At 41.7% G+C, this 14,032-nt stretch overlaps 1 protein-coding gene across 2 annotated transcripts; it reads right to left on the reverse strand.

Annotated features, from left to right (window-relative positions):
• Nucleotides 1-3,794: 3,794 nt before the first annotated feature.
• Nucleotides 3,795-6,511, reverse strand: lhb (luteinizing hormone subunit beta). 2 transcript variants are annotated; one of them, XM_067506093.1, is made up of 5 exons: nt 6,113-6,511; nt 5,291-5,418; nt 5,016-5,120; nt 4,292-4,410; nt 3,795-4,214 (listed from the first exon to the last, which is right to left on the reverse strand). In XM_067506093.1, exons 3-5 carry the CDS (start codon nt 5,107-5,109, stop codon nt 3,981-3,983), a joined length of 447 nt encoding a protein of 148 aa, XP_067362194.1. In that variant the 5' UTR covers nt 5,110-5,120; nt 5,291-5,418; nt 6,113-6,511; the 3' UTR covers nt 3,795-3,980. The 2 variants fall into 2 exon arrangements, with proteins under 2 accessions (XP_067362194.1, XP_067362193.1); XM_067506092.1 differs by having other exon boundaries at nt 5,016-5,110; nt 6,113-6,510.
• Nucleotides 6,512-14,032: the final 7,521 nt, after the last annotated feature.

Raw genomic sequence — 14,032 nt, forward strand, 5'->3', positions numbered from 1 at the left:
GCAGGGCTGAGATCAGTGCTGCCTGTTTCCATAAATTCAAAGATGAAGCTGCCAGACTTCAGCAGCTCCCTGCTGCCACCTAGAGGCCAAGAAGCGTGCGTGCGTGCGTGTGTGTGTGTGTGTGTGTGTGTGTGTGTGTGTGTTCAGTCCAAATATTTAACAGCTAAAACCTCCGATTAATAACAATGGCACATTTCGTCATAATAATACATCAAAGAGAGGAAAAGATATTTCCAGTTTAAAAAGTCATGTGGTAAAGAGTTAAGGTTATAATGGTGGTGATGAAAAAGAGGGATCAGTTCTGTAGGTCGGAACTAGCAAGTTTTGATAATAATAATAACAATTATTATTTTGCTCTGTATATGAAATGGAAGAAATCAGTAACTCTTTGTCTTTTTTGTGCCGTTTTATCTCAACACTAAAAACACCATCAAGGTGAAGCTTGTTCCTGCCGTGTCGGGCTTTTGACCGGGGACGTGGGGACAGGGACAAAAACGTGGGGACAGGTGGAGTGATGAGCACTGACGAAGACACATGCTGTCCAAAACCTGGCCTGTGTGTGAGGGGGAGCACTGTGTATATATCCCTGCTGTGTCCCCATCAACTTAATGGGGGTGGGGGGGCAGCTATTGTTACCACAGTTATATTAGGAGCACCCCACCCCCCTGTGTGGGTGAGTCTGAAGAGGAGCAGTGACATGTTGAAGAGGCCCGAAAGAGTTAGGACAGAAATGGCTAAACAGGTGTGTGACACACACACAGTGGAATTTTCCTAATATAACTATGTTGACAATAGGTGCGTGCCTGTCTTCGGGACTGACAGACTAACTGATAGAGAAGACAAAGAGACACAGAAGCTAAAATGTGTTACTTCATGTTTCTCAGGGGGAGGCTGCCCTCTGCTGTCCACAGCTGCACTCGGCTCAGAAACACCAAGGTTGAGCATTTAATCCTTTATCAGACAGACCGATAAATACTAATATTGGAGGTTCTATTTAAGAAAATGCTCATGAACGGTGATGATGTCTGTAAGACAACAGCATGTCTGTTGGGAAGCTGCAAACAGCACGAAATTGTGTTCAATCATCATTAAATGCAGAAACGCTAAACATGTTGAAACATTATCAGCAACTGGAGGCAACTAAAGTGGAACCAACTGAAATTGTCTGTTTAAGCATCTTGGGTTTTTAATTGACGACTGTCTTTCTTTTAAACTTCATCATCACATTGAAACTTGGATCTTACTTCAGGAACAAGCACTGATTCTCTTTTGAAGCCAGAAAAAAGTTGGTATCTGCTACATTTCTGTGATAATGTGTAAATGTGATTCTCAGATTGTGCTCTCAGATTTACCATCACTGGGTGTTGTTCTAGAACTCAACATTGTTATATTGAAGTTAGATCCTATTTGACCATCACTTGCTGTGTGGAGATCAGGTCATTGGCTGAGGTTTGTATGCGAGACCATCCTAAAGACCATCCTTAATATTTGGGGGGTCTTTATGGATCTCGTTTGTGCTTTAGCTTATGATCTGGGATTTTTGTCCCAAAGGTAGAACTTCAAATTAAAGCAGAACGTCACTTTGGGTGAATTTAAAGATATTTTGGAAACTGGGAGACTTCAATCTTTTGGGAAGTGTTGCTGTTTCTAACACTTTATTGTTGTCTTTTAACGGATTGAAACACTGGAATTAAGTGAATGTATGAGTGTGTTTGGGCTGGTTTGTCTCTGCCAGGTCTCACATGAAAGTGAGCTTTGAACTCTCACTGACTTTTTACCTGGTTAAAGAAAGTATGTATCCATGTCTGTGTTACGGTGCATGTAAAGACACGTGTCTTTTAGCCCATGTTTGTCTCGTCAGAAACTGTACCTGCCTGAACCCTGAGACTGTGTGCTGACCGAACTGCCGGCTGAGAGCGCTCTCTGCCCACAGACCACTCTTCTCCTCTGGCACTGAGAGGCAGAGCAAGATGAAGTGAGGTGAGTGGTAGATAATACTGTACATCCCCTTCAGTCGGACTGCAGATAGACGTAATCTACACACAGACCTGAATCGAGATGCTGAAGACGTGAGACGCTGCGTCACTGAGGCAGCAGCAAACAAGCATGAGAGAGCGCGAGCAGGAGGTGAAGCGGATCATTACCCAGGTTACTGCTGTTGTTCTGCTTAACTTGTTGCTTGTGGTTGCAGGTCGTTGAGGGCTGACTTCACCTACACTCTGAATACAATTACTGTATTTGTATAGTTACAAGGATAAACATTAGGAAAGCAGGACATTTAGCCAGGATGTCAGAATATTTTCATGTGAGATGCTCGATAAATCTAATCACGCCCAGTTTAATGACTCAGTGTAGACATTAGCACCACTTCTATCACGTCTATCTCTCTCCTGTACACAGGTCACCTGAGACAAGGATCTTTAATGTTAGGTCATGTGGTACATTACACATGTTAACATAATTACTGTTATGAGCAATAGCATCAAGTATGTGAAGTTTACTAGCAGCTAACTAGCTACCAAACCCACTGGTTCATCTTTCTTACCTGCAGTGGGTGGGAAACATAACCAATCAGCGGCAGCTTCCACACTTACACCGGATGAAGGGGAGACTGAACGGGAAATGTTTACTTGCCCTCTTATAGACATTCTCTCTTTTCTTTGGTGCGACGAATGTGTTCCACCAAAAGAGACTTGGGACAAGTCCATTTTAACACAACTGCCACCTGCTTCGGGCTAATCCTCCAGAGTGAAGCCTCCTGCCTCTTTGCAACTTAAAACTTGGTCAAGTTTTGCATCTTTTGGAAACGACTGAAAGGACAAGTTTGTTTTTGCACCGAAGACGAACATTCAGGTTTGCACTTTTTAGATTCTGCCATTGTTCCCATCTATTGACTTACACCGGAAGTTAAGCAGCACGTTCTTGGCTGCTTCCGGCTGAGAGATGCGGAATTGTGCTAAAGATTTTTTGTTTGTTTTTTTGGGGGGGTGGGGTCTATTTTATATCTAACTCTAACAATATCACTGTAGTCAGACAACTTGGATGTTGGTCTGCAAAATCAGATGAAGAGAACGTGGAGTGTGGTGGGAAGAGACGCTACACCATGTTGTTTCATTTTAAATATGATAAAAGGACAAGAATTTAAGTACATTTTTTAAATCTGTGTCATCACTTTATGACCAGCTCATATCAGTGATATGATGTGAGCGTTTTATTCCTGAAGTGATAGAGCTGTTAGTGAGATTTTTAAGTCCACCATGACGAGGTTAGAAAGGAAAGTGAAAAAAAGCTTCAAATCATAAAATGGCTTCAACCATTATGTGTATTTGCAGTTTTACTTAATCTGCAAATACACAACTTACTAGAAGAAGAGGCGCTTCTAAAGTTCTGGCCACATCATTCAATTTAAAACATTGGCCAAAACATTAGGACCATCTCTTAATATAATGCCCTCCAGTACTCCAGTATCCACCGTCCATTATGACCTCATTAATAAGCAGAGAGTAGAATTATCACAGTTTGAACTTAAAGACTGAAAAGTTAGAATGTTGTAAAAGTAGAATTCATGGCAGAGCTGCTGTATTGGATTGTGCAGGTGTACCTAATAAAGTGGCCAGTGAGTGGACTTGAAGAATGGAATGGGAAGATAAAACATGACGATTTATAAAGTCCAATCTCAATTTTCACTGTGCAGTTGCATGTTATTTTGTACATTTTAAATCAAGTTTAGTGTCGACACACACTTTGTGTTTGTGAGTAACAAAGGTGCTGTTCACACATACAAACATACAAACCACGATCTCCTTACAGAGCACATCTTACATTTATTACATAATGCTACAAAACTGACACCAGGAAGTAAAACTCCCTCCCTATGGGGAAGGAACTGTGAGGGGTCTGATAATTATTATTTACCACAGCTCATGTTAAACATGAGGACACTTTCTAGGACTTAATATTTTACGTTGCTTTTCTGGAGACTAGTAGTAGTAAGGTATGTCATTCATGCAGAAGTCAGGCTGCAGGCTCTCGAAGGTGCAGTCAGATGTGTCCATCACACAGCGGCTGCAGTGGCAGCTTAAAGCCACGGGGTAGGTGACGATCGGGTCCACGCCAGGAGGACAGTCGGGAAACTCAAACGTCTTGTAGTACATGTCCCGGTACGTGCATACATGCTGGTACACGTTGCTGAACGGTATCTTGATGACGGGGTCCTGCAGGGTGCGTTCAGGTTTTAACAATATACACAGTTACTACATGAGGACAACACTCATCTCATTACCCACAGTACCTTGGTGATGCAGTGGCCACTGCACATGGTTGTTTCCACTGGGTGACACTTAGGACAGCCGTCCTTCTCCAGAGACACTGTCTGGTTGATGAGCTGGCAGGACGGCAACTGGAAGGCCTCTGGGAATGGAGACAGATTTCAATGTGGTTCAGATACGTAACATCCTGCAGGAGACACCACAGTTACAGTTGTGGCTGGATTGTTTGTACTGCAGTTCTAAAATGACAGTGTTTGTGATGTTTAACACAGATTTAGTGTTTAATCACAACTAACACACTTGTGTCTGTGTTGTGTCAGAACAATTCAGACACAACTCTTCATAAAATACACTGACACATTCTGTATTTCTGTGCATGTTAGAGTTAGTTTAATGTCACTTTGTCATAAAGAAGAAATGTAAACTACCTTTTTAAAAAAAAACTACAATAAACTGTGCACATGTAGTATTTTGCATCTCAACAGATGTCAGAGGTTTTGCTGCTATCTACATTTTTAATATATGTCTCCATATTCATGTTTAAACATTAAACAGAATGATTGAACACAAACCTTTTTAATCCATCCAGTAAGAGGAGGTTGATTTTACACACACACACACACACACACACACACACACACACACACACACACACACACACACACACACACACACACACACACACACACACACACACGTTTCTCTAAAGTAAACTAAACTCAATATAATCAAAACTGTTTTCTTTACCTGCTGGAGCCAGAGGCCAAATGGAGGATGAGGCTCCTAGAACCAAAGTCTGCACCAGTAGGACCATCACTCTGCTGACCAGCACGAACCTCATCCTGCAGGAGACTTCATAGATGAGTCAAAGTGTCCATCAGTAAGGGAATTAGATTTGAGTTTTATTAAATATCATATTTGACAGCTAGTGGTCCAATAATCATGGAGGAAATAACAGGCTGGAAGAATCTGGGATAATCGATTTAAATCATTTCAGTCCTAGTGCAATGGAACTGACTTACCTGTCTGGTGTCAGCAGCAGCTTTTCTGAGACAACTGTCCTGCTCGGTCTTTATACAGCACAGACGAGCCTGGTGTCCAGGATGAGACTTGCTCATATTGGAGGTCACGCTGCTTTAGCCTTGATTACCTGTTTAAAGAAGGGAACATCGGATGTTCTTAACCTTCATTTATCCAGGGGATTAGTCTCGTATCACTTTTACATCCTGCTACACACAAAGAGCTGTCGAAATAACAGCATAAGAAGGACGAAGTGGAGGTTTGGGGCCTTGATCAAAGCTCATTTACATTTAGTACTGAACTTATGAGCACTTTTATTTGTGTCTGTTTCTCCACTACAGATCACAGGAAAATATTATATTTTTTTCTAATTTCACCATATTCTCTGAAGTAAGATACGTCACTGCACCACTACGTCTGCTGTGGTGACCTGCAGGTCTGAAACATGCGCTCTTGTCGCAGCTTTCGTCATATGTGTCCACATTAGGGGCAGTTTTCATCATTTATTTATTATTTATGTCGTTTGGTAAATGTGGTGGGGGATGGCTAATGTGGGGTCCCATCCCCCCACGTTCTAACAATGAGGATTCCTGATTTTCACCCAGAGTTCAACTCCCAGAGTTGGAACACTTCCTTTGCCACTAAACGTTTCACACCCATTCAGTGTTGTGGGATTTAGTTCTGTGAGATCTGATACGTGGTTCATTTCAATTAGTCTAGTTTGCATCTTCCATAACATACATCAGGCCTCTTTGGTTTTTGGTACATGTGAACATCAAACTGTATTTCTCATATCACTTCATTGTATTAAACTGGCATTTAACCTTGTTGTAATGAATCCTAAACAGAATTCTGGTGTTTGTTGTGGAAATCATTTCCATCTTCAGCACACGTAGGATGACACATTAATCCACAGCTGCCGCTGAAATCCTCCTGTTTCATCAGTGCAGGATTACTGTGACATTTCCTCTTGACACGGTTCATTTCAGACTTGACCCTGTAAATGAGAGAATAGAGCTTGTTTAATAGGTTGATGTGACACAGTGTAATTCAGTTGTCATATTGGGGACAAAGCAAACTTCCCAAATTCAGTCTCTGGATTTTAACAGCCGCTGGGGGCAAGTCGTCTGGCAGCCTTTCCAGCTCTTAAAGCACAGTGAATCGGTTATTCACCTGGACCGGGGAAGGTGGTCCGATGGACTGTTCCAGCACGGTGGACCGGTTGACCAGATGAGCTGCGGCAGGTGTTGTCCGATGTCTTCTTTTAGCCAGGATCCAGGCCTCCTGTGTCAGCGGTGAGCAGCAGGCCCGTGTCGGGACAGGGCAGAGGACCGCGGGTTGGCACCGTGACGCCTGCGGAGGTTACAGAGCCAGACCATGGCAACGTGACATCAGGGTCCTGGGTCCCTGATCGAACAGCCAGGTGGATAGAGACTGTTTGCTCCATGTGGCTCGAGGTAGAGCGGCGACGTGCTTCGCCTGTGCGGTGGCAACGTTGGAAAACCCCAAGATAAGTTCTTACTTAATTTTCCAAATGTTTGATGGTCTCTTGCAGCTGCATAAAACACACACTTTGCACAAACCGCCATTGACACACTATGGCAACAACTTAGGTAACACAGGTAACACAGGTGATCTGAATGAACAGGTAATTGCTGAAATACATCCAAAACCCCAGTTGATCAGCGTATGGGAAAGTGACTGTGGATAAGGGATTGGAATATAGAATTTTTTTAAAACTAAATTCAAAATACAGTAGATAAAGTTTAAGAATGGAAAAAATTATTGAGGATTTAAATTGTCCATGGCAAAATCCCAGGTCACTTGCTTTGCAATGTATCACAACCCGGTATCCCTGAGCTAGAACAGGTCAAAGAAGTTAGGTGTCTTGGACTTTGGTTTGATGAAAAACTCACATGGAGCCAAAATATTAAGAAAAGTTCAGAATAAATGCAAAAAAGTTAACAACGTATTGTGGTGATTGACAGACCACATTGATGGCTGGGTTGTGGGCCACTGCCAGCAGTGGGCTCAGGACACACCCCTGGGGTGAACCTGTGCTCACTGAGATTGGTCTTGATGTCTGACTGCCCACCTTCACTGCTGCTGCTTTGTCAGGAAGCTGAGTGCCCAGTTGCAGGTACAATAATGGTGACGCTTTTAAGGCAAGTGGGAAAAACTGCCTGGCCGAGTGATGTGTTAAAGATGTCTGCTTTGCGTGGATTGACGCTGGTGAAGAAGTTGTTCAATTCCTCTGGCAGAGCTGCTTGTTATCACTGATTCAGCATATTTTTGGGAGAAAGAGCTTGTAGTCAGTGATGTTCTGAATTCCCCGCCCCAGACAGCGTGGTTCTTCATTGAATAAGAAGTGGGCTGTTTACTTTTTGTGCATATAGCGTCTTTGCCACTCTGATGCCCCTCAACAGGTTTTTCCTTGCCAGGCTGCATCATCCTAAGATAGAATAAGATGAACTCAGTTTGTGTTACAGACTTCTGATCTCAGACACATATTAGGACAGTGGGCTTTTGACAGTCTGGTAAAAGTAAACACAGAGAGGACAACAGAGACAGGGGTATAAGGACAGGGATAGTTTCCCTGAGGTAAACATTTGATTCATGCAGTAAACGTGGACCTTGGACACACTGGGACTTTAGACACCAACCTGTCCAGAGACCTGGTTGGTTACTGCTGAAGTTCTTCTCCTGGTTTTATATAAGAGACCTGAGTCACCTCACTCTGACCTATTAATGACACTTTTCCAAATTAAATATGAAATACACAGACATAGTCCCATATTACTTTACTCGTTATGATTTGAAGATCACTTTAGAAACGATGGTGAATTGTGCAAACACCCAACACAAAGAGGTTTGAATGAAGTGATGAACACTGACAGGGACCAGTCTGCACCAGGAGAAGATTCAAAACGTGTTTGAAGTAAAGTCCCACGTCTGCTCACTATTTTGTCATTGTTCTTTAAATTATACTATAAAATCACAAATTTACTGCTGTGCTTCTCATCACGACTTCTTTTAACAAAGACTTGGACAGGAAGTGCAGGACAACGCTACAATCTGACAGACACACTGAACTGTTGGTGAATGTAACAGTTCTGATGCTGATTGTTTCAAAAGAAGAGTCAGCAGTTATTTGTCTTTGCTCTGGTGAACATTCATTTCTACACTTGTGGTATAATGTTGGGCCGAGTCTCGATGATGATGATGATGATGCACTTTAAAGCAGACTGGATTTGTCACTATGTGTAGAGTGGAGAATCCCCTGAGATTTTGTTCTTGTACAACTTTTATTTTGGTTTTACCAAACCACATTTTTTCTTTTGAGAATAAAAGACCCTCAAAGACACTGCAGTGTCCTGGGCTGATTTGGGTTCATCAGGCTACACGTGCACACTGAATACAGTGAGTGGCCTAAGGTTAACTACTTTTCTTATTTACATTTTAGCATTTTTGGTAAATTCAGATCTGAACAAGTGATGTCAGGGATTCACCTGCTCAGTCCACAGTCTGCTGTACATGACTGACCTGGGATAAGTTAAAGGTAGTTGTTAAATCCCTTCTTTATTGTTCCAAGTGATGTGGATATAATTCAGTTTCTTTTGTCGGATCATGTGGTCATACAGACCATCTCCTCTGACCATTGTTGGTATAGAGGAACAATGTTGGGGAATAAGAGTGAAATAACCTGGGAACATATCAGGATACATACTCTTTAAATAAATTCTAATGGTACTGAAATGATACGTGCTAAATAATATTAGTAATAAAAAAATAAGTACTTTTAGAGAAAACTCATACTGTAATTATTTTGTAACTAAGAGGGATCTGTCCTATATGATATGGTATGAATATGATAAGCAACAAACTTTTGTTTAGCAGAAGCTTTTAAACAGTATCTACTTGGTACTTATTCTATGATTACAATACAAAATCAACATAACTGAGCAATAAAAGTTGTCTATGTAGCACTGGCTGCCATGCAAGGTGCTCACCTGACCCACTGGAAGCAACTTGGGGTTCAGTGTCTTTCACAAGGACACTTCAATGCATAGCCAGGAGGGACCGGAAATCAAACCCCTGACCCTGTGGTCCGTGGGCAACTGCCTTACACACTGATCTACAGCCACTGTTTTCCATGTATTAATCCAAGCAAAAGAAGAAATTGTATTTCATTATTAATATAGTGTATTTCGCAACAGTCAAATAACCTTCATGTTGAGGACCAAAGATTTCTCCTGGACTTTGCTCATGTGCTTTAGCTCTTTTTGTTTATCTAATAAATAACACATCTAACACAACCTGGACAGATTTGGACAAGAAAACAAAACACAGTCACATCTGTAAAGATATGGCATTGTGTTTCATTTCTGCTCTTCGTCGTCTTCTCCAGTTAAAAGTTCTGTTTGTACATGATGTTGCTTCTCTGTGCTTTGCTGAGGTCAGTATTTATTCTATCCCTCTGGACCTTGGACACACTGACTTCAGAGAGGACCCCACATATACGCCTATCTTTCTGAAGAGCTGGTTGGTTACTGCTATCATCCTAATGATTATATATGAGAGAACTGGGCTCTGTAGGTTGTGGCACATTTGCGCTTTGTTTGAACCTGGCAGACCGACTTCCATCATGGGATCTGAAATCTCACAAGAAGAATATGACAGCGTTGCTGTTGAGATTTATGAAAATCCATCGTGGTTCCCATGTTTTGAACCAGACGTTGGCATCGATGACTCTCTGCTGAAATATTCTGGCCTGAACTCTAACTCTGAGCTGAGGGTCTTCACTAATGAGCTGGTCAACACTGTGCCCGGTTTCGTCAACAATCTGGGAGCCCGTTTGGCTCCATTAACTTCAGTCCCAAATGCTGTCGGTATTGTCGCTTTGTTGATTTCTTTCACCATGGAGCTCTTGGTCAAAGGCACCACACAGACAAGTTCGTTCAGCATGGTGAGAAGTGTCTTTGGTGAAGAGAAAGCTTCAGCTGTCCGGGACACAATGTATGAGGTTCTGAGGCGATATAAGATGTTTATGAACAACGAGCAGACTTTTCATGAAGAACTACAAACTCTAGAACGGCGGCTGAGCCATGATCTCGCCACCCTCCAAAATTCCCTGCTGCACGATGGACAGATGACCACCCGTAGGTTCAAAATCTGGGTTAATGGAGCCTACTTCCACGTCCAGATGTTGATCCACGAGGCTCGACTAAGTAGCCAAACTGACCAGAATTCTTCACAGTATGTAGTTAGAATCAGCAATACCATTGATTTGTATCTGGAGGAACTGGATAATTTGCTGCAGGAATACAAGAAATACAAGATCAGAACTACTAAAGTATTCAGCTCGGGTGGGGTAGCTTATGGTGACCCTTTCAAATGTAATATGTCAAACAATGAGAAACGCTGTGGCTTTTATTCATATAAGCTAGAGTTTTGTTCATTCTTCAGAAGACAACCATCTAAACATGTTGAAGCTTTTATAAACCAAATTTTCACAAAGTATGAACCAATCACGGGCTTAAAGAATCATTTTTTAAACACCAAGGACAACGTCAACACTCTGATCAACCAGCATGATGCCTTCACTCTGCCATCAGCAGCCTGACATCACTTTACGTTACTTCCTTCAGTTTATTCACTAATAATAATATGCACTGTACACAATACAGTGATTGGCAAAAATACTACAAAAATTAAGTTTGTTTTATAATTCTTTGTCAACAACTGATAGTGAAGCTCATTCACTTTAAGCTTCTCATCTGTGTGTATGGTATTAATTTTTAAATCATTTTTCTGTACGTTATGCAATTTATGAGATGCAGAACAATGTATCTTCAATGTATCTGATGCTTTAAGACATATACTCAAATTAATACTGTTTTGAACTTGAATTTGTGTCTGATGTATTTGTCTTTTGTTAATCCTTTTTCCAAAACAACGTGGACTTAAGAACTTCAGTGTTTTTTTGACAGCTTTAGTTATAATTTACTTTTCAAATTAATGTGTTACAACTAATAAATAATGAAATGTTTCCAAAGAAGTGGTTATCACTGCCAACCCTCAGCTAGAAGGTTGTGGGTTCGTGGTCTGTTCTCTCCGTGCTTGTGTGGGCTCCTCCAGGTGCTCCAGTTTCCTCCCACATTCTAAAGACATGCATGTCAGGTCTTTTGGTAACTCTGTGTTGGCCCTGAGACAGAATGGGGGACCCTGCCTCTCGTCCTATGACAGCGGGGACAGGCTCCAGCCCCCCCACGACCCAAATACAACAAGGAGTTACAGATGATAGAAGAATTTTTCCAAAGTTACAACATTTTTATGGCCCGAGGTCCCTTAAAAACCATCTGCTTCTGTCAAATTGCAAAGACTTTCCACATCTTATTTCTTTTCCAAATAAACATCTTACAACTACTAATACTAACAACTATCTGGTATCTATTAAAACCTTAATAAAAGTAGAATAAGAAGAGGGAAAACTGCTTTTTTCAGTCCTGTTGCAGCCCAGCCCGTCTGACTGTGTGTCTGAAGGTGGAAATAAATAAAAAAGAGACAAAAACCGTCTGCATCGACGTTTCCACCAGGATTTTCCCATAAATACAGCACATACGTAAGGCAGGAACCTGGATCACCACTAGGGGACATTGTTGCCCTGTTCCTCAAACTGCAGTGCACATCGTAAAAAAAAGGATAAAGAACATGAATCAGAAAGGTCCATTTTAACAAGATGCAATAATGTAATTTGCATGAGTCAAACGGGTGAGAAGATTTAATGTTAAAATGCTTTACTTTTCCTAAAGATACAGAATTAGTGTTCACGCTCTGATTAGAATTGACACACTTATGAGGGTAATTCTTATTGAATATTGTGCAATAAAAAAATACTTTTTACTATTTTTTGCAAGTCAAAAACTTTTGCAGATTAACATCTTTTGCTTGTGAGTTCAAAACTTTTGCAAGTTCAAAGGTTTTGCGAGTTGACTTCCGCTGTAATGGTGCGTCTCTATTGGCTACCTAAGCAGCCAATCACAGTGGCTGCAGGTGTCTAACTTCAGAGCCCGATTCGTTGACGTTTCAGGTCGCCAGACCAGACCGACACGAATTTACTGCAAACAGACAGAAACGGAACAGGATCTAAATATTTACAGGAGAGTCGTGTTCCCTCATTGTGTGTATTAGCTGTACTTTTAAGTACTCGCTGTGTTTAGTACTACGCTCGGCTGTCAGTCAGGGACAGCTGTTGTGTCCCACAGCTCAGCGGGTAGCAGCCAGCAACAGCACGTCAGTGGACAGAGGTACTTAGAGTTTCAGTAACTCCAGGCAGTGACCCTGAAGCCAGTGGTATTACTAAGTATTAATGTTTGATTAGGGCGGTGGAGGCACATGGGGAAATCTAGAGTAAACCAACAAACAGTACAGTATCTGGTCTTCTATATGCTTCAGGGATTCTGGACCATGTTCCTGACTTTATCGCCATTTTTCTGAGGCTTTGTATCTCACTGTAAAGAAAACGCTGAGTTAAAGGTTCTCTGCCTGCGGCAAAATCTGATGCCACAAATAAGAATGAACAAAGAAACCTGCATCAGCCCTGACAGATTTTCTTGAAGCATATACATCACACAAACTGTTTCCTGTGCAATTAGAGTTTATTACCAACATTTCAACCCTAATTTTTGGTTTAGCTAGTTAAGTTAGTTATATTTTCATTATCTTTTGTTCGGATCTAGAACAAGTTTAAAAATGCATGTTCTAGGATCTAGAACATGCACACAGGTGGGCCCAAAGCAACGATCCAGGAACAGGACCTGTGGCTATGTCCTCGTCCAGCCGGAGAACAGAAACTGGTGGGTCATCAGCCGACTCAGGAAAATGAGGTTCCCCAGGAAAGGTGAGATGTCAGTTGACTAAGGAACTGGCTCTGGGGGAGATGGTGAGTTAATCTAACCAGGGGCAGACTATGGAACAGGTGGGATGCCGTGCTGGTGGTCCATGGACCCAAAGGGTCCATATCGTTTTTATATTCGATGTGTGAAATTGGTTCTGGCTGAGGCTTCCTGTTAAGGGCTGCAATAATATTGTCTCTGTCGGTGGCTGTGTCTGCAGTGAACCTGGGTGTGCTTGGAATGTCCATTATTCACAGTCTAGAGGACGGAAATTTGGCCAAAGCTGTTACTGCACTCTCTGGATCAATTCCATTGAAGGCCATGTTATGGTTAGCTCCAAAAAATGTTCATAAAACTCTACAAAAGTGCACAAACTATACACATACTACAAACACAGTACAATGAAATGATAGCTGCGCTCAACGTGGTCACGGATCTCTGCACTACCGAGTGGGATCTCCGCCCACACACACCCTAACCCAGGAAACGGTGGCATGAAAACAGAATTTGTGCAGAGTTACCTCCCTCTTTGACTGAAGGAGAGCATTGAAAATTAGTCTCTTCCTTCATTATTGACACAAGGTATCATTACGTTAATTCCTAAACCTAAAAAAGATATTCTCTCTGGTAATAATTGGGACCCTAACACTCTTTAACAAAAACTGCAAAGTCTTGGCTTTGCTCTTTGCCAACACTGTAAAAGATGTTAATTACCATTAAATTAATGGCCACTGCTCTGATTTGCAATATTATTATTAAAGTTCAAGTAACCTGTTTAGGAATTCTTATAACTAAAGACTGAAATATAAGATGTCCCTCCAACTTTTTCCAATTATAGATAAAACTCAG

This window comes from Channa argus, chromosome 5, assembly GCF_033026475.1.
Source record: "Channa argus isolate prfri chromosome 5, Channa argus male v1.0, whole genome shotgun sequence".
NCBI lineage: Eukaryota > Metazoa > Chordata > Actinopteri > Anabantiformes > Channidae > Channa > Channa argus.